Raw genomic sequence first — 24632 nt, 5'->3', positions numbered from 1 at the left:
CATAGTTTCATTCAGGGTTGGAAGGGACCACAAGGATCATCTAGTTCCAACCCCCCTGCCATGGGCAGGGACACCCCACACTAGATCAGGCTGGACAGAGCCTCATCCAGCCTGCTCTTAAACACCCCCAGGGACGGGGCCTCGACCACCTCCCTGGACAACCCATTCCAGGGTTTCACCACTCTCATGGTGAAGAACCTCCTCCTCACATCTAGCCTGAATCTCCCCACCTCCAGCTTCATTCCATTCCCCCTAGTCCTATCACTACCTGATATCCTGAGAAGTCCTTCCCCTGCCTTCCTGTAGGCCCCCTTCAGATACTGGAAGGCGACAATTAGGTCTCCTCGGAGCCTTCTCTTCTGCAGACTGAACAGCCCCAACTCCTTCAGTCTGTCCTCATAGGAGAGGTGCTCCAGCCCTCTGATCATCCTCGTGGCCCTTCTCTGGACACGTTCCAGCACCTCCACATCCCTCTTGTAATAGGGGCTCCAGAACTGGACACAGTACTCCAGGTGGGGTCTCACCAGGGCTGAGTAGAGGGGGAGGATCACCTCCCTCGACCTGCTAGCCACACTTCTCCTGATGCAGCCCAGGATCTGATTGGCTTTGCGGGCTGCAAGTGCACACTGAGAGCTCATGTTGAGCTTTTTGTCCACCAGCACCCCCAAGTCTCTCTCCTCAGGGCTACCCTCCAGCCAGTCACTGCCCAGCCTGTATTTGTGCCTGGGATTGCCTCGACCCAGATGCAGGACCCTGCACTTGCTCTTATTGAACTTCATGAGGTTGGCCTGTGCCCACCTCTCCAGCCTGTCAAGGTCCCTCTGGATGGCCTCCCTTCCCTCCAGCGTGTCTGCTGCACCACACAGCTTGGTGTCATCAGCAAACTTGCTGAGGGTGCACTCAATGCCACTGTCCATGTCCCCCACAAAGATGTTGAATAAGACAGGTCCCAGGACTGATCCCTGAGGGACTCCACTTGTCACTGGCCTCCACTGGGACATGGAGCCATTGACAGCCACTCTTTGGGTGCGGCCATCAAGCCAGTTCCTTATCCATCTAGTGGTCCACCAATCAAACCCATGTGTCACCAGTTTGGAGACCAGGATGTGGTGTGGGACAGTGTCGAAGGCTTTGCTCAGGTCCAGGTAAACGACATCAGTTGCTCGCCCCTCGTCTATTAATTTTGTCACCTGCTCATAGAAGGCCACCAGGTTGGTCAGGCAGGATTCGCCCTTGGCAAAGCCATGCTGACTGTTCCCAATCACCTCTTCACTATTCTTTTGAGCGAGTAGTGACTCCAGGAGGATCTGTTCCATGATCTTTCCAGGCACAGAGGTGAGACTGACTGGCCTGTAGTTCCCTGGTTCCTCCTTCTTGCCCTTTTTGAAGATGGGGGCAATGTTTCCCCTTTTCCAGTCTGTGGGGACTTCACCAGACTGCCAGGACTTTTGAAATATAATAGAGAGGGGTTTAGCAACCTCATCTGCCAGTTCTCTCAGTACCCGTGGGTGTAACCCGTCGGGTCCCATGGACTTGAACACTTTCAGGTTCTTCAGATGATCACGAACCTGATCTGCACTTACAATGGGCAGTTCTTCCTCCCCGTCCCTGGCTTTGACTTCCATAACATCGGCAAATAACTCCTATGAAGAACTTTCTTCTCACCTCAAGCCTAAACCTCCCCTGGTGCAGCTTGAGACTGTGTCCTCTTGTTCTGCAACTGGTTGACTGGGAGAAGAGACCTACTCCCACCTGTCTAAAACCTTCCTTCAGGTAGTTGTAGAGAGCAATAAGGTCTCCCCTGAGCCTCCTCTTCTTCAGGCTAAGCAACCCCAGCTCTCTCATCTTCTCCTTGTAGGGCAAATGCTCGAGGCCTCTCACCATCCTTATTGCCCTTCTCGGGACACGTTCAAGTGTCTCAATGTCCTTCTTAAATTGAGGGGCCCAGAACTGGACACAGTACTCAAGGTATGGCCTAACCAGTGCTGAATACAGGGGTAAAATTACTTCCCTGATCCTGCTGGCCACACTATTTCTGATACAGGCCAGGATGCCATTGGCTTTCTTGGCCACCTGGGAACACTGTTGGCTCACGTTCAGCCAGCTGTCAACCAGTACCTCCAGGTCCCTTTCTGCCTGGCTGCTCTCCAACCACTCTGTCCCCAGCCAGTCACAACAAACACATGTGGCACTACAGAAGTGCAGCACCCGGCACTTGGACTTGTTAAATGCCATCGTGTTGGACTCTGCCCATCTGTCCAGCCTGTCAAGGTCCCTCTGGAGAGCACTTCCACCCTCTAACAGATCAACACCTGCTCTCAAGTTGGTGTCATCTGCAAATTTACCTACTCAATCCCCTCATCCAAGAGATCCAAATTTCAAATTTGGATCTTTAAAATCCTTTTCCAGATGCTACTTCGTGTCTAAGTTTTCCAACCATTCAAAGTGACCCCATCCACATGTCCAGGGACTCAAGGCATGTCTCCAAACAAGCTGATAAATCATCATAGTGCCAAAGAGTATTAATTTAGACCATGGAATCCATGCATTCGTCTTCTGCTCTCCCTGAGCAGGTAGTTTATTTCTGAACAGGATGACAAGCAAAGTATCAGGCTGCTGTGACAGCTCTGGTTCTCCAGTTAACTTCAGTGAAAGCTAATGCAAGTGTCTACACAGTATGACACTGAATAAACATTCAAAGATAACGTGCAGTTCTTGGCATGTCCACCAGTTCTAAATATTCATAATACTGAGCAGGCAGGTCTCATGATGGATCACAAGATAGCCATCTCTCAGTTTTCTTGAACAGAAAAGCCAATTTGGTGGACATTCCCACAGCAAGCATCAGGCCTTTTAGACTGCTCCAATTTGTAGCCAGTCTCTGAAATGGTATTGCCTGGTTTTATGAAGTCATACAGGATTTGCAGAAGGGAAGGTTAGTTTCCTTACCTACAGCTTTTCCTGAATGCCAATTTCTTTCAGTTCCTAATTAAACTTGTATGTAGTACATGGATATTAGCCTTCCTGTCTTTCTCTGGGAAACAGGCTAAAATTGTGCAAGCTTTTAGAAATCTCTTTCAAAGTTGCCTGAGTTGAAACTATCATAGTAATAAAATAATGTGTTTCTTATTTCTTCAAGTTTCATATGCTCCTGAGTAAAGTATAATGTTATGCCCATCATACTTACATTATTAAATGAAATCAGATTAATTCTACATGATACTTGAAGGCCTTGTCCTGTTGTTAGAAAAATTTGGAAATAGAATAAGTTTCATTCCATCATTCTGTGTTTTTCCAACCAACAATCAGTCTTTTAGTAGCACAGGGACAGTCGCTGCACCTGGAAAACTACAGCACTCCTAGTCATATGAAAACTGCTGTTCAAACACTGCCTGCCTGTTCTCGTGTGCTGCAGTTGAAGCAGGACAATCTGCACTGGAGTTGATGGAGAAACACCAATGTAAGGAAAAACAGAGCTTATGGAGTTTTTACCATCTGCGATGTCTTTTGTTTGCCTTTGAATAGTTTTGCTATACAGCTGACAACGCTACTGAAATTTTAGAGAACTATTACTGCCACTGCATTTGCATCTAAACTAAGTCAAAGGAGGGACCTACTCATACTGCATACAGCAGAAAAAAAAATATTAAAAAAATCCAGAAATCCCTCTAGCTTTCCTGAAGAAAGGAAAAAAAAAAAAATCAGAGGAGGAAGGACAATAAAAAAGAATGCATTGAAAGTTTAAGGTTACCAACATGCCCACATTAGATAACTTTCAACTGCATTAAAAAAAGATACAGCTCTGCCTGCATTTATTTACCCTTAATCACCAATATGCTACAGATGGAAAAAACAGATGCATGATGCTGCAGGGCTAATATTAACTATTAGATGTTGGTTCTGCAACTGAACTGCTGCAACCCAGTGCCTGGCAGATTTCACAACAGACATTATTTACAAACAGCATCCAAAAAAGTAACAGTCAACCAACTTCACACACTGTTGAACTTAAAACTTTTAATTCTTAAAGGACACAGATATTTGATACTTGAATTACATTTATTTACCAAATACTTACCGCCTCCTTTCTCATATTCATTTGCTAGGAGCATATACCTAGCAGTAAGAGAAAGATGCACAATCTGCCTAAGAGAGGAGCATGATGACTCCACACATTCACATGATGTATCACAACAGTTGACATGTTTGCACTTAATTCAAGCTGTTAGTTAATTATTCAATACTGCTAGTCACATTTTAGGGGCTGAAATGATAAACTGAAATGAGCATTATGAGCTGGAAGAGGAGCTAAGCCCCTGGGGCAAGGATTCCTTTCTCTTCAGGTCAAATGGCAGGGTAGATGCATGGTGCCTCAGCTGCAGCCAAGGAAAAGCTTCAACCCCTTTTCCCACTCCTCAACCATGCACAGGTAGCCCCTGTGCTCCCACAGCTTCCCACAAGCAGTAGCTGTGACATTACATTGAATACATCTAGTGCCAACATCACTGAAGAAGAAATGGGAACAAAAGTCCACGCTGCTCCAAATCTAGGCTCAAGTCTCTAATTTATAAGGCTTGTGTTGTTTTGACCATGATAATCCATGAATATGAGCACAACAAAATGTCTAGTGAATGTCAGTAAACCCTGTCTCTAAGTCAACAGCCCCTGTTAATCTGAGATTTTTCTGAAGCTCCAGACATAAGTACTGAACAGAGAGGTGTGCAGCAGCTTAAAAGCAGATCTTGACAAATGCTAGTTCAGTACAGAGTTTCTGCAAAGAGGTCTCAAGACAAACTCCTGACCTATTTTAAATATGCTGTGGGTATCTTTTCTTTCCCATGTATTTTGCCCAGCATTTACCTATCTAATACACATCTTTATGTTTGCATTTACTTCTGTTGTACTGTTAGATGTTAGCCTTGGGACAGGTGGAGAGCTCCCACAAGGTAAGAGGACTTTAAGGAAGCAACGGAACATAAAGTTGCAGCAAGTGCAACTGTCCTAATGAGCAGGAGGGAGCAGGCCCAACAAGGTGTTTCATGCATATCCACATTACAAGCAAAAATTTTAGTAGTGATTTCCAAAAAGAAAAGACCTTTTGAACTAGAAGAAAGCTTAATGCTTGGGTGAAACAAAAACATGATTGCTGCTTTCTTCCCTCTTCTCTTCACAGTGAGTGAAGTAGAAAAAGAAAAGGTTGATGATGTCTGATATTGTCAGAAAAAATTATTTCCTCCTGTGGTCAGTCAGGGAACATATGAAGCAACCAAAAAAACCCAAAATAAAACTATATCCATGATGGAGGAAAGTCCTCCACTGAGACTATGCAAGTATTACTGAGGTGTGAACTGCCAATTTAAAGAGTGTATAAAAACAAAGCAAAGAAAAAATTGATGTAAAAAAATAAAGAACATCATGAGAAAAGTGATCCAATTCAAAAATATTGTCCCCAAAGCAGAAGTAGCATTATATTTATACAACTCTTTTCTTAAATTACGAGCATCACTTCAGTATTTGATTGGAGCAATACTGTTACAATCACATGCCATAGGGGTAAATCAGGAAAACATTAGGAAAAAACCAACAGAAGGATAGTGGTTACTGGAAAATGTACTTTATAACAAAGCAGGAAAGAAACATCAGCCACAACAGTGCTCCAGCCCAAAGTGTCTGCACAGGCAGGCGCACACCATGCCACCCAGTACACTTGGAATGCCCTTCCCCTTCACTCTGCCAAGCCACTCCTGCTCCCTTCTCCTAACAGCTCCCAAAATTTCCCTTCTGCTGTATTTCCCACAAGACAGGCAATAAATAAATAAAAGATGGCAAAATGAGGGAGAGAAATTCAAGCAAATTTCCACTTTGTTTCTCTGTTGCAAAATTTTAACTCTGAATACTGCCTTTTATTTTTTTAATAGCATGATCTACAAAATAAAGAAAATAGTTGGAAGAGCTACATACAGAGGTAGCCCCTTTCTATCTACCCTTTCCCTAATATCTGAATACATACTTGTGGGGAAATGTTTCTTCTACATAGCACCTGTTGGGTGATAGGTTGGACTTGCTGATCTCAAAGGTCTTTTCCACCCTGGTTAATTCTATCCTATTCTATAACCAACATAGTAAGATGACAAATCTTACTGAATACAGAAAATTATTTTGCTAGCAGGATCTATTGCTTTATTTTTTTGATAGCATAACCTTAAATAATTCTAAAGATGTGCAGAGAATTAATGCACAGTAAAAAGAAAGTCATTCAGAGCTGAGACAACCTTTGGGCCAGTTACAGCAGTACTGTGGCATTTAATTCTCTTTCCAGATTTTATCTTCACTGCAGACCACAAACTCTGTGTAACTGTTTCACATTACACCAATTGTATGGACTGTGCATGGAGCATTACTTAAGAGAAGATTCTCTCCAGCACACAGACTACCTATAATATATGCATTTTAGGTATTTCAGAAGAGCAGGCAGATGAAGAACTGTAGGGAAGTTTTCGTTGCTTAGCAAAGACTCGCTCATGGTTAGTCCTTACCTGTGATTCAAAAAGCATACGAACCACCCCTTCTTACTCATCCACTCTGCCTCTTTGAAAAGCAATGCGTTAACATTCTTACTTATGCAAAAACTAGATGGAAAACCTTGGTTGACAGTGCCCCTCTCTGGTCAGAAAAGATCAGTGCATATGTACCCAGTTCTGCTGCAAAACCAGGAACCCTGCCTATTTTAACTGATTCAAACTATTCAAGATACTCTGAGAGGAATAAAATGTTCAAGTATCTAACTTTGACTGAGTTGAATCAGAGCATGCTATCTTCACGTGGAAGCTACAGTACACTGAGCAACTTGGTATCACGCAAGTACATGTTTTATTCTTAAGGTACCAGCTAGAGCTGAAGCTACCCCAGTGTGCAGGCCAGAATGCCTCCAAGCCCTGAATAACGGTAGACATGTTTTGAAACTAAAAATTCAAACATTACCTTGGGAAAAGGACAAAAGCTGTACACACTGGCACAGCAGGCAGCAAGATTTGATCCCACGGTGGGATGACTCATACAACTGGAGTGTTGCAATGACGGCTAAGAACTCTACAGAAGGGACAGGCAAGGAAAGAAAGGTAGAGGGTGTTGCCCTGTATGTTAGGGAGTGTTACAAACATCTAGGTCTTGCACTTGGCTCACAACAACCCCATGTAATGCTATAGGCTTGGGGAAAAGTGGCTGGAAAGCTGCCTGGCACAGAAGAACCTAGAGGTGTTGGTCAAAAGCAAGTTGAAAATGAGGCAACAGTGTGCTTAAAAGATTTTATGAATCTACTATAGTCCACAATGAAATGAATGGAAATAGGACTGAAAATACCTGCATCTTTGTCCACAGCTTCCACCTTTATGACAAACTCCCCTGGATCTCGGTTTTCAGGAACTGCAGTCTTGTAAAGTTGCTTCAGAAATATTGGGGTCTCATCATTAACATCAAGAACAAGAATAGTTAGAACCTGTGTGGCAGAGAGACCTGGGCTGCCATCATCAAGAGCCATAACTGTCAAATTGTAGCACCCTTGAGTCTCACGGTCCAGAAGCTGTGCTGTAGTTAACAGACCTATTATAAAAACAAAGAAGGTATTAAAAAAATATTCTGGTCTAGGTTAGGATCTCAGTCATTTCAGCAGCCACAGCTTCAACATAGCATCACAATGTATGCTGTGCCACTGCTGCCAGGCTTCCAGACTTCAATCATCTGGAATCAACCATTACCTGTGATTGTCTTCAGGTTCTACTTGGCCCAGAAATACACATTTTGACATCAGAGGAAATCTAGATTCATGGAATATTCAACTGAAGCTCAGGTATTACTTTTTATTTAACTGTGGTTTGATTTTTTTGTTTTGTTTCTTTAATTTTAACTTAAATATTTGTTTTCTTTTGCAGGTAAGTTATATACCTGAATAGCACAGAATAGAATAGTATAGCATAGCACAGCACAGTTATCTGGTTGGAAGATACTCTACAAATCAGTCACATCACGTAGTAGATTCAAAGTCAGAATCAGAACTAGAAAATATTGCAACTGCTAGGGCAACGTTTGCATTTGTGTGCAGATGATATAACAGTTACAGAGTTCATTCAAGAGCCAGAGAATTTCAGAGGGCTGAAGAATTACCAAGGAACAGAAGATACAGTACCTGTGAATTTATCCAATACAAATACTTTATTTTCATTGCCTGAAAGAATGCGATACGTGACTTGTCCATTTCTTCCCTCATCAGGATCCTTTGCAATTATGTGGTGCACGAGGAAGCCCACCTCCACATTCTCCATGACATAGGAAAGAGGCAAAGACATAAAACTGGGACTGTTGTCATTGACATCCAAAATAACAATTTTCACAGCCAGGGAATCAAGCCTGCGATTAGTTAGGTTTATTGCCTGGTCTGCTGCAGACACTGTAAGGGTCATGGAGGGAGTAGTCTCCCTATCTAGTGGAAAAGCTGTAGTCAATGTGCCATAGGAAGGGTGAATACGAAATGGATTTTCACTCATGTTACTCTTTTCCAGGGAATACTGTATTTTGCTGTTCAGAAAACTGCCATCTCCATCTTTTGCATCGAATGTATACACCAGAGTGCCAACAGGTACATTTTCCTCTATGCCAATCACTACAAAGTCATCTTGAAAATATGGAGAATGATCATTCTCATCTTCTACGTCAATACTTAGGAAGACGGTGTTATTCTGTGGAGGAATATCATTATAATCCATTATAGTGACTTGCAAAAGGAAGTGTGTAGCTGTTTCATAGTCAAGTTCCTTGGAAAGAAAAAGGTTTCCTGTCAAGCTGTCTATTTCAAAATGAACATCATCATCACCATCTTTAGCAATACTGAAATGCAGTCTCCTTTTAGTTGTTGGATGATTATCAGGCCACTTCAGAGAATTCAACATTTGTGCAGGTTTAAAATTTTCAGGTATGACAAAGTGCTTGACACCTTGAGAGATGACAAAGGTCATGTTGGGTAGTGGGATTACCTGCAACAAAAGCACAAAGACTGTAATATTTTCCCATTGTTATTATGAATATTATAATAAAAATTGTCTTCCTGAATTGAGAGTTTAATAATGTATTATATTTGTGACTAAATTTACTCAAAGGATGCCTCAAAGCTAGAACATGCTCTCAAGAGCTCAAATAGTCATTGTCCAGTCATTCCATAAATTCTATCTTTCATTCCCATCTTATAAAAAGGGACAAGACTGTCTCTTGCTTTTTGAATCACTGGGATCCAGACAGACAATTTGAATGCTGCTAGCTATCTCTGCCCCTACGCTGAAGCACGTCAACTATGTCTTCACACACAGGGCAGCATGACAAGGATGGATCTGACAAAGAATCTCTACATTACACAGTTTGCCAAACACAACAGATAGCTGGGGTTTGTTTTGACAGTTATGTCGTTACAAGGTTTCATTCATTATAGATTACTGCAGCATTCCAAGTTAATGCTTTAAAATGAAAGAATCTCTTTAACTATGAGAACTGTATTTGCCTGGTTTTGACAGAAGCATTTTTTCCTAAGCTACCCACAATTAACTGCATTTTAGGTGACATGAAAATATCAGCTGTGGTGATGTTCAGCATCTGACATGAGGAGAAAGTTCTTCACTGAGCAAGTCATTGGGATGTGCTGCCCAGGGAGGTGGTGGAGTCCCCATCCCTGGAGGTGTTCAAGAGGGGATTGGATGTGGCACTTGGTGCCATGGTCTGGTCATGGGGTCAGTGTTGATAGGTTGGACTCGATGATCCTCGAGGTCTCTTCCAACCTTAGTTATACTGTGATACAAAGGAGCACACAGGCAGGCTGGACAAAGCAACCCCACCACAGCTCAATGAATAGCAGGCAGCTGGTTGTGGAAAGAGCACATGCTGGACTGCACATTCCCATGCAGAGCAGACCAGTATAAACCAGCAAAAATGAAGGTATCCTATACTGGGTTACAGAGAGAATTTAGAAAAGGAAGTAACAGAGTGGAGGGAAAAAAATAAAATAAAAAGTACTCCCCCACTTTCAGTGCCTCCTGCTATCTGCTTTTCATTCTGTCTACCTGGATATTTCCCTTCTCTTTTCCAGTGTTCACAATGACCTCTTGCTGAAGCACAAACATAACTTATTTGCAAAACAGCCCAGAACACGGTTGTGTATTTTTAACAAATCAAAACTACTCTGCCCCCTCTTTTCTTCTCTCAACAGAATAATGGATAAAGTAAATTACTGAGAGATAAGGTGTTCATAATTTTTAACTTCTTCCTTTCTTGGTTCATTTCCCTAGCTTCTCCCAAAAATTGGTTTTTTCAAAGAAATTAAGTATCTAACATAACTTTTAAATGCATACAACATAAACAAGTACCTCAATGTAAACAGCAGCATGTCCTTGAAGTGAAGGCATCCCCTGGTCCCTGGCTATGACCATCATTCTGTAGTCTGATCTCTCAGTATGTGATAGAGATTGGGTTGTTCTTAACTCCCCACTGACAGCATCAATCTGGAAGTATCCTATATCCTCTTTTATGGGAAAAAAATGGATGAGTTACTGCAGATGTCTCCAGCTTGCCTCCATAGTACCAAACGTCATAATTAACACTAAGAAAGAGCAGGACCCAAAGAAAAGGGAACCTGCTGCATTCACCTATATCTCTGGTTCTTTTGGTTCAATTCTTCCTTCACAGAGTACCTAGTTATTATAAACCACTTACTCTGAATTTTGAAAGATACAGAGAGAAATTCCATGAAGTAGTAAAGAAACTGCTTTATTCACACCCGCATCAGGAAAGCAGCAGGACCGGTACTCGTACTTCCAAAACAAGCTGGCAAGCAGAGCCAGAGAAAGAACCATGTCTTGGTCTCTGAAGGGGCATGAAGGGTCAAGCAAAGCCATGAAGGGTGCACAGCTGGCTCATGTCCTTCGCAGACTGTGGGTTAGCCAAGAGCCCTAAGATTCCATATCTGCAGTGATGCCGCCTTTCCTGCCTGTGCTCTGAACCAGAAGCTAACTGGGGGAAGATAAAACCTTACAGTAAATTGTTGCAGAGCAACATGTGAATACTAGAAATACTCTTCATCGAGGATTGGCCACATGCTAGTAACAAGCAAGTTGTAAGCAAAATTACTACTTGCAACTACATCATAATACATACTTTTCTAGACTTGCAAAGAAAAAAGTCCACCATAGAGGAGTAAATAGCTCTTTGTGACTTTCAATCATAGAATCAATTAGGTTGTTAGACATCCTCAAATTCAAAGTTCAACTGTAGACCTAACACTACCAGGTCTTACCACTAAATCCTGTCCCAAAATGCCATGCCTACCTGTCTTTTAAATACCTTCAGGGACAGTAACTCAACCAGTTCTGTGGGTAAGCTGTTCCAGTGGTTGACCACCCTTTTACTGAAGAAATTTTTTCCCACCTAAACTTCCCCTGCACACCTTGAGGCTGTTTCCTCTTCTTCTATTGCTTGTTACCTGGGGCAAAGAGACTGACCTCCCACCTGCCCCATTTTCATGGAACACAATACAAATTACACACAATTTTTTGGTAATGTTAGGCAAGTATCTATTACTTGGTACACCTTATCAAAAAGTGAGAAAAAACAGGTTTGCCTTAACTACTTCTCTCTTAGAATACACTACAAGCAACTTTTTGCTATGTGAATTTTTAATAAGGTGGGCTAGTGGGTTAAACAAAGTCATGCAGAATAACAGCTGCCAAATAAGCAACTGTGGCAAAAAGAAATTCAGTGCAGATGCAGCACACAAAACACCCACAAAGAACTCTATTTCTATATGCACCTAAGTGAGCATGAAACTGTTTATGCTCTCCAAATCAGCCCATGTAAATTAGTCAGCTGCACACACAGATGTTCCATTTCATATCCCATCACCTCACTGACAACTGTAAAACATTTGCACCTGCAGAATTTGAAAAAAGCACTGAGCAGACTAGTTATGAAACAGGGTTTCCACAATCAACAAATAAGAGTTGCTTTCAATATTGTTCCTATATTTTTGACTGACTATGGGTTTCTAATGCTCCGTGAGTCCCCTCTGGGTTGACTCTTGCAGTGCGGAAGAAAACAAGGAAATTGCCAACAGAAGGAAACAATATGTAAAGGTAATTGTATTGAACAAGACACTTCTACACTCTGCATTATTCTTGACAGCTTCAAAATACCAATGCTGCAGAATAGAATAGAATAGAATAGACCAGACCAGACCAGGTTGGAAGAGACCTTCAAGATCATCGCATCCAACCTATCATCCAACACCACCTAATCAACTAAACCATGCGACCAAGCACCCTGTCAAGTCTCCTCCTGAACACCTCCAGTGACGGCAACTCCACCACCTCCCCGGGCAGCCCATTCCAATGGGCAATCACTCTCTCTGTGTAAAACTTCCTCCTGACCTCCAGCTTGAACCTCCCCTGGCACAGCCTGAGACTGTGTCCTCTTGTTCTGGTGCTGGCTGCCTGGGAGAAGAGACCAACCTCTGCCTGTCTACAACCCCCCTTCAGGTAGTTGTAGAGAGCAATAAGGTCACCCCTGAGTCTCCCCTTCTCCTGGCTAAGCAGCCCCAGCTCCCTCAGCCTCTCCTCATAGGGCTTGTGTTCCAAGCCCCTCACCAACTTTGTTGCCGTTCTCTGGACACCTTCCAGCAAGTCAACATCCTTCCTAAACTGAGGGGCCCAGAACTGGACACAGTACTCGAGGTGTGGCCTAACCAGTGCAGTGTACAGGGGCAGAATGACCTCCCTGCTCCTGCTGGCCACACTGTTCTTGATGTAGGCCAGGATGCCATTGGCCCTCCTGGCCGCCTGGGTACACTGCAGGCTCATGTTCATCCTACCATCAACCAGCACCCCCAGGTCCCTCTCTGCCTGGCCACTCTCCAGGCACTCTGACCCTAGCCTGTAGCTCTGCATGGGGTTGTTGTGGCCAATGTGCAGAACTTGGCACTTGGATGTGTTAAATCTCATGCCCTTGGATTCTGCCCATCTGTCCAGCCTGTCGAGGTCTCTCTGCAGAGACTCTCTACCCTCCAGCAGATCAACTCCTGCCCCCCACTTGTTGTCGTCCGCAAATTTACTGATGATGGACTCAATGCCCTCATCCATTTTCTGGTTTAGGTCCCAGCATTATGTCTATATCCACAGACACATTGTTTTACTCCATGTAAAGTTTTGTGACACAAAATCCCAGCTAAAAAAAGGCAGAGAAGATATGACAAATGGAACACAACATGAATTGCATGCATATATTTATAATACTTTGCTAAAACAGGCATTTAAAATAACTGATATGGAGAACTAACAAAAAACAAACCACCCTGTAAACAGAAGTGCACGGAAACTATGCCTTTCATTTCTCTACCAACTTTGAGCCAGTAACCAAAGTGAATTAAAAAAAAAATAGAATAGAATAAACCAGGTTGGAAGGGACCTTCAAGATCATCGCATCCAACCCATCATCCAACACCACCTAATCAACTAAACCAAGCACCCTATCAAGTCTCCTCCTAAACACCTCCAGTGATGATGACTCCACCACCTCCCTGAGCAGCACATTCCAATGGGCAATCACTCTCTCTGTGTAGAATTTCTTCCTAACATCCAGTCTGAGCCTCCCTTGGTGCAGCTTGAGACTGTGTCCTCTTGTTCTGTTGGTGGTTGCCTGGGAGAGGAGACCAGCCCCCTCCTGTCTACAACCTCCCTTCAGGTAGTTGTAGAGAGCAATAAGGTCTCCCCTGAGCCTCCTCTACTTTTAAATAGTCAGAAAATTAAGTCATTGCAAGTAAATAACTACTATCTGAGCATGAGGCTGTAAGAATCCACCCTTGTTTCAGAAGTGACGAGGACAGTCAGTACCTCTTAATAATATAGAGACCAATACTTATTTTCCATTTCAAGCATCAGAAGAGACAACTATGCTCAACTGAAATAGGGTTCAGTCCACAGAAGTTTTGAAGGTTTTAAGTTTATTTGATAGGAGGAAAAAACAATTACCAGAATCTCTCTATTTTAATTTAATAAATTAAAAGAGACCTGGTCAGAAAAGAAATTTCTAACAATGTCATTCCTTAACACACAAAGCAATAGCTTATGATGCATTAAAAATACAGACAATTTCTATTTATAAATGCTACTCTATAACCATTGACAGTCACAAAGAAGGCCAGATAACTCACTTCAATTGCCAGCATCACTGAGGAATGGTACACACATTTTACCTCACTCTGAATGAGGTTACTCTTTGACTGATAACACAAAAGTGTTATCACTTTTGTGTGGCCATATGATCATGAGTTTAAGGATGGTATGTTTGCATTTTCTGAAAAGAGCAAGGGACATTTTGAAAAAAAACCCCAATTCTTCTGAAGGTTAAAATTCAGCTGGTGTGCAAACCTCATAGTTCTTTACTGATTCTTACTTATGTAATTTACTAGCATTTGCCATGAGCCTTCCTGCATGGAGTAATCTATTGCTGGTACCTTGGCATTTATTTAAGGTCTCAAGAATATTAACAATTACTCAATAACTCTTTAACAGCTGACACTGATACTTGTAGCTCTTAATCTTGTGGCCATGCCTCAGCTGTTGAAAAGAGCACTGGTCGGCATGCAGTCCTCCAATTAACCTGGTGTCTTTGTGTTTAATGAATATGGCTGTAAATCAGATCATATTGCTTCTTCATATTTTAGTCTTGAACAATGTCCCAGAACTAGAAAATACTATGTTAAATATAAATCAGACAAGAACCTCACCATGAAACAGAAGACCAGATGTTAAAGGCTGTGAGCCAACAAACAACAACAACAAAAATTAGTATCAGAGAAGCTCAGCTGTTTCTGGATTTGTTTATCGGGAAAAATATCTGGTTCCAAGGCTGGAAGGGCTTGGATTTTTTTAAGTCTGTTTTTATCCTTTTGTTCTTTCTAGAGACAGCACTTGCAAGACAGTTGTATTTTGTGTTGCTAGTCGCTTTTACAACTTGAATTTGTTCTTACTCCCCTCTGAGGCTCTACAGGGAAGCCAGTAAGAAAATTTGATGCACTGTTTGAAAGAGGGGAATAGAGCTAGATGAACGGACAGGCAGAAACTTCTGAAGAACATGTTCCTTACTGCCTGGCTATCACCCTTCAAACTAAGAGTTGTATACTCAATTTCTTGGTTTTATACTGATGTATACATTCCTATTCTTAAGGGGGGGTCATTTCATGCAAAATATTATTATCTACAAGGCAAAAGTCCACAATTCTCTCCATCTCATTTTGAAAGAGGCAGTCACTTTCATCCAAATTAAGAGAATAATAGTGTAACCATAAACTTATAAAATAAACCTCCTTATGATCTGCATATACTTCAACTGTAAAATTTCCAACAGAGTTTTAAAATATCTCATTTTTAAAGCATCTCTTGGTGGAAGAGAGCTATATTAGGTCATCTGGCCCTTGTGAGTTTGGATCTTAAAGTCCTTCTATTACTCCACAGACGTCAGAAGGGTATGTAAAGACAGTATAGCATAAGCCATGGATATATTTTGGTAATTTCAACCTCAGCAAAAGAAGCTACAGTGAGAAGTAATGTAGCTTTGCAGTATTGTTAGTTACTCACCAGTGACAAACAATTGTAGAAAGTTTAAACTAACCAAGCTCACCTTTGAGCTCTGCCTTCATAGAAAAGAACACCTGAGGAAATGCACCATGTGGATGGAAACACTGAAAACGTTTTCTTGCTCTGATAAAACTGTAGGCTCTATGTGTAAATTACCATAGGCTTAAAAGGTATTGATTTGCTGGTAGAATAGAGCAGGTATTAGAAGAAATAGTTCTATTCTTGGCACACCTTGCTGGTTTGAACCAATAGTGAAGCAAAGCAGAAGGACCAGACGTTTTCTCCCTGGTTACAAATGGAGTTTTGTTTTTCATAGAAATGTAGCAAGTGGTATGTGCCAAACCTGGAGATAGCATCTATGTCTCTTACCACTATTAATGCCCCAATTCCACTTATGATCTAATTTATGACTGCTCTCTTACTGATTTCACTGCAAACAAAACCAGATTTTACAGCTTACACCAGAAATTAAATACTACATGTAGGAAGAGAGAAGTCTTTGCACGCAGCCAAACTGTATCAGGCTAACATAGTGCTAAACAAAGGGTGAAACACGAACTAAACCCACAAGCCTCATTGCTTGCCCAGATTATCTGCTGATCCATCTAATCACTGTCTCAGACTGTCATGAACCATTCTTGTAGCAGGAAAATTTTCAAGTAGTCATGAGAAGAGGGAAACCATCTTTCTCTTGTTGAACAACTGACTGAAACTGAATTGTACAATACAAGATCACAGTCCTGATCTTTTCCGAGTACTGTTTGAACATTCTGTCAAGCCACACAAGCAACCAAACCTTTAGGAAGATGCAGCAGAGGGAAAAGGGACGTTTGCATCTCCTTAGATACTTTGTAAGACATATGATGGCCTTGATTCATATTTACAAAGGCATCTTTATTCTAACAGACATAATATTCTGTGTTTATACACATCAGAATTTCAGTCTATCTTTTCTTATGAATAGCACTTTAAATTCTTACCTGATTCTATTGAATACAGTACAACACCATTGTTTCCAGAATCAAAGTCTTTTGCAAAGACAGTGGTAATAAGTGTCCCTGGTGGCTGCCCTTCCAAAACCTGTCATCAAGAAGTTTAGAAATAACTTGCAAATACACAGGGATAACAGCAAGTATTAAAATAAATTCCTTGCCATAACACAGGAGTTTAGCTGTTGCTCTGTTTTCCATTTCAATAATATGTAAGGTCAGCGCAAAATGCATTTCAGGAAAAGGTTAAATAATACAGTTGTAGCCATCCTCAGTTATGGTCTGCATAGGCTGCTGATTCACAAATATTTAGTTCAGCAGACTCACAGGTCAGAAATTAAGAGATTCTACTGCATGCACCAATAAAATTGTACCTGTATGTATATCCTTTACATCAAACCGTGTACACAGTGGAGAAGTGTAACCATGCGCTGAAATTCCCAAGCATGCCTGAGTCCCGGCTAAAAACAGGTGACATTTCTGTTTCAGTGCTGTACAGTATTTCGCAGGAGAAGGGGTTTGGGCTCCTGCCACAGGGTGGTGCTCAGAGCACGCAATGGATCAGTCAGCAGCACTCACCTTGAGGCGCAGCTCCTGCTCAGGCCCCGCCTGCGGGAAGCGGGGCTGGTTGTCATTGAGGTCCCTCACCACGATGTACACTGCTGCGGTGGCATTGAGGCGCGGGGAGCCATGGTCGGTCACTAGCACGGTCAGCTGATGATGAGATTGTTTTTCACGGTCCAGCGCAACCCAGTTTATGATTTCACCTGATGGACAATGAAAATGAAGGAGAAAGAGTAAGATATTTACTATACAGAATTAACCAGGTTGGAAAAGAACTTTGAGATCATCAAGTCCAACCTATCACCCAACACCATCTAATCAACTAAACCATGGCACCAAGTGCCTCATCCAGTCTCTTCCTAAACACTTCCAGTGATGGTGACTCCACCACCTCCCTGGGCAGCCCATTCCAATGGCAAATCACTCTTTCTGTGGAGAATTTCTTCCTAACACCCAGCCTAAACCTCCCCTGGCACAGCTTGAGACTGTGTCCTCTTGTTCTGCCACTGGTTGCCTGGGAGAAGAGACCAACCCTCACCTGGCTACAACCTCCTTTCAGGTAGCTGTAGACGGCAGCAAGGTCTCCCTTGAACCTCCTCTTCAAGTTAAAAAAACCCAGCTCGCTCAGCCTCTCCTCACAGGGCTTGTGCTCCAAACCCCTCACCAGCCTAAGTGCCAGGTTCTACACATTGGCCACAACAACCCCATGCAGTGCTACAAGCTGGGGGTGGAGTGGCTGGAGAGCAGCCAGGAACAAAGGGACCTGGGGGTACCGGTTGACAGTAGGCTGAACATGAGGCAGCAGTATGCCCAGGTGGTCAAGAAGGCCAATGGCATCCTGGCCAGTATCAGGAATAGTGTGGCCAGCAGAAGCAGGGAGGTCATTCTGCCTCTACTCAGCACAGGTTAGGCCACACCTTGAGTCCCGTGTCCAGTTCTGGGTCCCTCAGCTTAAGAAAGATATGTCAGCATTCATCTTACTACACACAACTACATTTAATTTGACATGTATTAATGATACCTGTTTTCTGACACATCTTACTGCTTTGAAATGACAGTTTTACTTTGAGATTCATACAGAGAAGTTCTAGGAGAGCCTCTTCATGCCTCATGAGGACAAGATATTTGAGAACAGGAATTTTAAACAGCAGATCTTTACTCATTACATATCACTTTGCTAAACTGGATTATTTACAATGCCTGTGTTCCTTATAGGATTCCATTCTCTGGGCTCCCCATGCTGTATTCGATAGTGCTATACTGTGTGGACATAGTAGGTAGTACTCAAGGCATTTGCAACCTACTGCAGAGTACACTGTGCAGTGAAAATTTTCAGTCAATGTGATTTCTGTAGTGCCATGTACATTTATTAATTCAGTTTTGGCATAACAGAAGTTTTCACAAATTTTCAATCACTGTAACTATCAAATGTCAGTTACCTATTAAAGCTGTAATTTAAAACTCATTTTAATTTGTTACAAACACCGAACTTCATAACCAAGTGACCAGAATGAGGTCCTAAGGGTTAGTTCAATCTACATGGACATGTATTAGATTTATTTAATTCCCCAAACATTCCCCAAGCTCTAGGTTGGAATATACATATATCAACTCATGAGATTTACAGAAGTTCTTGAAAGCTTTACACTTTACTTCTATTCTCTTAAGGAAGGATGCTTTCCAAAAGCAGTATTAGGCATATTACAAATGAAAAAATACTACCTGTGTTGGAATTCATCTTGAAATACTTTCCATCTGATAAGAGGAAATAGGAAAGTTGTCCATTTCTTCCTGAGTCTCTGTCAACTGCTGTAATGGTGCCAACCACACCCCTTGGGAGTGGATTTTCCTCCACTTCAAAGAAGTAGCTCTCATGCATAAAGACAGGAGAATTATCATTTTCATCTAGGACATTAACTATTACTGCTGTACTTGCATTTTGTCTGAGGTTTTCCTCCTTGGAGGCGGTGGTGACCAGGGCTCTAAAACTTAGTATCTGTGCACATTCATAGTTCAAAGGTTTCCGAAGATAAATCCAGCCAGTATCAGAGCTGATTCCAAATGCAACAGAATCTGTGCTAGGTTCTAAGGAATATGCCAGCTTAGAGGTAACACTATGTGGTTCAAGTGAGTGGGCTTGAACCTGAAGGATTCGGGCACCTGGAGAGGTAGCTTCACTGATTTCTATTTGATATATCAAGTTTTGAAAAACCAAAGTAGGGGCCATCTTCTGCTCTTCAATAACCACTGTCAACATCAGCAAAGAAGTCAGAGGAGGATTTCCACAGTCTTCAGCTGCTATGTGTAGAGTATATTCCTGCTGCTTATCTGCAAACACTGTCCTGGTGAGGTTTACCACTCCAAGGCTTGGATCAATGCTAAATGCATTTGACTGCATGCTTGCAATACTGTATTTGATTGCCCCATTTAGGCCACTGTCTTTGTCTTCTGCATGAGCAATGTAGACAGCAGTGCCAGGAGGCTGGGTATATGAAATAATTACCTTATCAGATTTGGTAAGAAACATTGGAGCATTGTCATTAACATCTATCACAGATATGTTGACCTGGGTGCTACTGTAGACAGGCAAGTTACCCAACTGTGACTGAACGGTGAGCACCACAACAGACTGAGTTTCGTGGTCAAGCGGATTTTTGGTGCAGATGATACCAAACTGGGGGTCAATAGAGAATCTTTCATGTGGATCACCAGAGGAAATTCTGTAAGAAACCACTTCTAAAGAATCTAGAAATGAAGATTAAAAAAAAAAAAGGTTAAAAAACAAAAGGCACAAAACCCCCAAACAAACAAACCAAAACCAAAAGTAGCAACATGAAAGTTGGTGAGAACATCTGTGAAGAATGAATATCATTAAATTCATCAGAATAAGATGTAAACTACATAGATGTTTTACTTTTCTGGGTTTTTTAATACTTCCTTCTTCGTGTCCATGGAGCCCTTCAGTAAAAGAAACACTACCCCACAGGCTTGATCTGACTGTATACGATTTGTCCATTTGTGCACTGTTTGATTTTCATCTCCCCCGTATGGTAAAACTCTATACACAAAATAGCATGAGACCTTTTGGATTTCCTCAATCTAAAATATAGAAAAACCACTCCAATAAATTAGTTTTACAGACAATTTCATTATGTGCAGGCATTCACTATAGGAAGGAATGAAACAGATGTCAGTTCTCTGAAAGAACTCTGTTTTACTGAATTTACTATTCATGGATTACCATTGCTATAGCACTTATACATCAGACATTACCTAAAGCAAAAGCTATCTAAAAGTTCAGAACTATTACCAAGGCTACTTCACAGGTGCTACCTTACCCTGAGGACAATTGTAAAGGACCAGACTAATTAAACTTACATAAAACCTCTGCCTTTACCACCTTACACATACAGATCCATCGTTAAGCTGTTAGACTCCCACTACTTTGCACAGGAACTGGATATATGTGTGTGTCTGTCTATCTAATCTCTCTCTCTTTATGTATATACACACACACACATCCAGAGAAGTTGTGGATGCCCCTTCCTTGGAAGTGTTCAAAGCCAGATTGGATGTGGCTTTGAACAACCTGGTCTTCTGGTAGGTGCCCCTGACCACAGCAAGGGGATTTGAACTAGATGATCATTAAGATCACTTCCAAACCATTCTATGATTATATGACATATGGCTCTGATGACAGGATCATTTATGGTTAAGGTCTCACAGAAGCTAATCCATCTTCCTCTAATAATGATTTTAAAAAATCCAAATCAACAAATAAATTAAATGAATTTTTCAAAAGGTCCCATAAACCTTCATCCAGACTTCAAAAGTTAATATGGGGAAATGTTTGGGGTTTTGATTTTGTTCGAGGTTCAAAGTGCAGTGGTGTTTGTTTGGGTTTTTTTGGCAGCAACCCTTCATATAAATTCTCTGAAACTTCTGAATACTGTCTGCTTGTAAGTACTGCTCTGAGATCCGTCTTTCATATCTAGCGCTTTAACATAAGCCACACCACTGCACACTCTTCGTTATACTTTCACAATGTGCTTCCCAGCAATCCATCTGGAATAAAATAGAGGCAGTTGTTAATCCTCATGGACCACCAAGAAGAGTACCAAAAATGTCTATCTATTTTGAAGAGTATGCCAATACAGTAATGATTACACTAGCTGCTGTAAATATCGTAGTAAATTCACTTTAATGCTTGACAGATTGAATAAATAATAAGTATTAAAAAAACCGTAATAATTATCTGCAGATAGTTCTAGTTAATGGTCAAAACAAAACCACAGTGTAATCTCTGACTGTGCAACTTACTTGGTGGCTCTCTGGCCTTTACAGTGCCAACTGGGCTGTCTTCAGGTGCATCTTCAGGAACAGAAAACACATACTGGGATCTCTCAAATATGGCAGGAGCTGAAGCAGTCTGAAGGATGTTTACTGTGATGGCTGCATTGGTGGCAGAGGGAAGGCCACCCCCATCCCGAGCAGAAACAGTCAGGAAGAGCACAGAATGAACCAGGTGGTCAAGAGATGAGATCAGGTAAATAATTCCTGTAAGTATACAGAAAAATCTCCAAATAAAAAAGCCACATAAACATGGTTGAAGCCCCAAAGTACAAACCTTAAGAGTAATGGACATTGTGAAAAGTATCTGGGAGGCAAGCATCTGCTGCCTGATCACAAGTTCCTGGTAGAACACCTGTTAATAGTAAATTCTAAGGTCTGTTGAGTTTGTAAGATGCTACCAATTATGTTTTTTATAATTGTATGAAATTAGTAATTATTAAAAAAAAAAAAAAAGCTACAATCTGTCCAGAAATACAACTCTTTGGATGTGCCTTCCTCAAGATAAATACATATCCATTCTAATAGAATAGAATAAACCAGGTTGGAAGAGACCTTCAAGATCATCATGTCCAACCCATCACCCAACACCACCTAATCAGCTAAACCATGCAACCAAGCCCCCCATCCAAATCTCCTCCTAAACACCTCCAATGATGGCGACTCCACCACTTCCCTGGGCAGCCCATTCCAATGGGCAATCACTCTCTCTATGAAGAATTTCTTCCTAACATCCAGTCTAAACTTCCCCTGGTGCAGCTTGAGACTGTGTCCTCTTGTTCTGGTGCTGGTTGCCTGAGAGAGGAGACCTGTCTATAACCTCCTTTCAGGTAGTTGTACAGAGCAATAAGGTCTCCCCTGAGCCTCCTCTTCTCCAGAGGAGAAGAGAATTCTATCCTCATCATCTTAAGTAGGATTAGATGTCTCAATACACTCTCTTCTGAATGCTAAAATAAATTTTTTATAATACCAGATAACTATGCCCAATTTTAAAATACTCTACAGAAACCCACATTTAACAATTACCTAAAATATCAGTAAGGATAGAAAGAATGAACATGGCAAGAAACTGACCCATCTCCTCCTCCAGAAAAGGCTTTTATGAACATAAAAAAACAACCCCACTTTTAGTGAAGATTTCAGTCTCAGCAATGACAATTACATCCAAACCATAGCTCTATAACTATAGGACATTCATGAAGGTTCACAACAATTATCCCAGACTGCTACTTGCTAACTGTTTCACGAGAGACAGTCATTTCATTGTCCTTTGTAAGCATATTAGGGACTTATAAATTAAGATACAAATGCACAAGTACATCATTAGTCTTTAGAGTAGTCTGGAATGTTTTTTTCTAGATTAAGTGAACATGAATATTCAAAATTTTAGGGAAGCACACTAAATCATAAAGCAATATAGCTGATTACAGTATGTTTGTTACTTCGTAAATGTATAACTAATAGCCTGAAGCACACTAAGATCAGGTGCTTTCAGCCAGGTAAAAGATGGAATAAAGGATCACAGAATCATAAAATCATTTTTTGTTAGAAAAAACCTCTAGGATAATTGACTCCAACTCTACCAAATCTGGTGCTAAGCCTTGTCCCTCAGCAACACATCTATGCATCCTCCTCTGGGGCAACTTCAGGCTGTTTCCTTTTATCCTCTCACTTGTAATTAGGGAAAAGAGAACAACATCTGCCTCACTACAACCTCCTTTCAGCGAGCATTAATACCCCTTTGTCTTATCTTTTCAAGAATCTTCTCTATCATTGGGCAGAAGGAAGACCATTTTAACTTATTCTGAGGTGACAAAAATCACTCAACATTCTAAGACCCTTTGGTGGTCACAGATTTTGCAACACAGAGAGCTATTTGTAAAAGTTTAAGACAAACATGAAGACAAAATGCAAGAATATTCTTAGCAATGACGCAGTTTAAATATAAACTGAATGCTAAAATTGAAGTGAGCAAAGTAATAAGGTTGTAGTAAATGCAAGAGATTTAAATATTTGTCAGTATGTAGAGATTTGTTACTATTAGTTAAGACAGCATCTATACTTTTTTGTAGAAGCTGGTAAAGACACAAAGCCTCTAACAGCTCAGGAGAACCACTCCTTTAAATGTTGAGCTACCTTTGCAATTTTCTGGCTTTCAGGAAGGTTTAGTAGGGATGATGTTTGGCATTCAAGTCAGACATCTAGTGGTACTATTTGTCAAGGTAAAAAAATCTAATTTAACTCTAAGTGCCAATCAGTGCATGGTTCTACTACAATGCATACTCTCAAAATAGTGAAGCCACAACACTAATTTGCTACAATGCATTTTTAAGCATAATGATGTAAAATACATAAACCCCTCATAAATATTCAACTGTGCACATGATATACTATCCAATTATACCGTCAGGACATCAGAATAATAAACTGTGTCTTGACATGCTTAAAATGTATTTGAAGGGTATTCAGGATCAAGAAAGAGTGCCTTCCACTAACAAATGTTAGTGTGACTATTCCAGTGTGACAAAGCACAGTAAAAACTCATATACAGATGGATTCTGAATCTTTACTGATCCAGCTCCCATGCCAATAACTGATACACTTTCAAAAATCAACCTTATTCTTAGCCTTTTAAAAATTTGTCTACTGATGACTGGGTTTTACAATTAGTTAAGGCAGGCAAACAAAGCAATCCTCTAAAGACTTAAACTGTGGGCATTTCCTGAGGTAATCTGAGCAACTGTAACTCAAAGAAAAAAAAAATAGATTTAACCCTTTTTTCCCCAGAGGTTTCATAGTTTCATAGTTTCATAGTTTCATAGTTTCATTCAGGGTTGGAAGGGACCACAAGGATCATCTAGTTCCAACCCCCCTGCCATGGGCAGGGACACCCCACACTAGATCAGGCTGGACAGAGCCTCATCCAGCCTGCTCTTAAACACACCCAGGGACGGGGCCTCGACCACCTCCCTGGACAACCCATTCCAGGGTTTCACCACTCTCATGGTGAAGAACCTCCTCCTCACATCCAGCCTGAATCTCCCCACCTCCAGCTTCATTCCATTCC

At 41.5% G+C, this 24632-nt stretch overlaps 1 protein-coding gene across 1 annotated transcript in view; it reads right to left on the bottom strand.

Annotated features, from left to right (window-relative positions):
• DCHS2 (dachsous cadherin-related 2) overlaps window positions 1-24632 on the bottom strand; it is a gene marked incomplete at its 5' end in the record, with an annotated part of 66385 nt that overhangs the window by 26961 nt on the left and 14792 nt on the right. The window contains 7 exons of the mRNA XM_068136752.1: window positions 7360-7599; window positions 8183-9026; window positions 10404-10558; window positions 16643-16742; window positions 17231-17418; window positions 18938-19960; window positions 21536-21772. Coding sequence (XP_067992853.1) covers window positions 7360-7599; window positions 8183-9026; window positions 10404-10558; window positions 16643-16742; window positions 17231-17418; window positions 18938-19960; window positions 21536-21772 — 2787 coding nt within the window. The remainder of the gene's footprint in view (window positions 1-7359; window positions 7600-8182; window positions 9027-10403; window positions 10559-16642; window positions 16743-17230; window positions 17419-18937; window positions 19961-21535; window positions 21773-24632) is intronic.

Source organism: Melanerpes formicivorus, unplaced genomic scaffold, assembly GCF_026170545.1.
Source record: "Melanerpes formicivorus ecotype bairdi unplaced genomic scaffold, bMelFor1.0.p_v2 SCAF_4, whole genome shotgun sequence".
In the NCBI taxonomy this organism is placed as follows: domain Eukaryota; kingdom Metazoa; phylum Chordata; class Aves; order Piciformes; family Picidae; genus Melanerpes; species Melanerpes formicivorus.
This window is presented reverse-complemented; position numbering and strand designations above follow the sequence as displayed.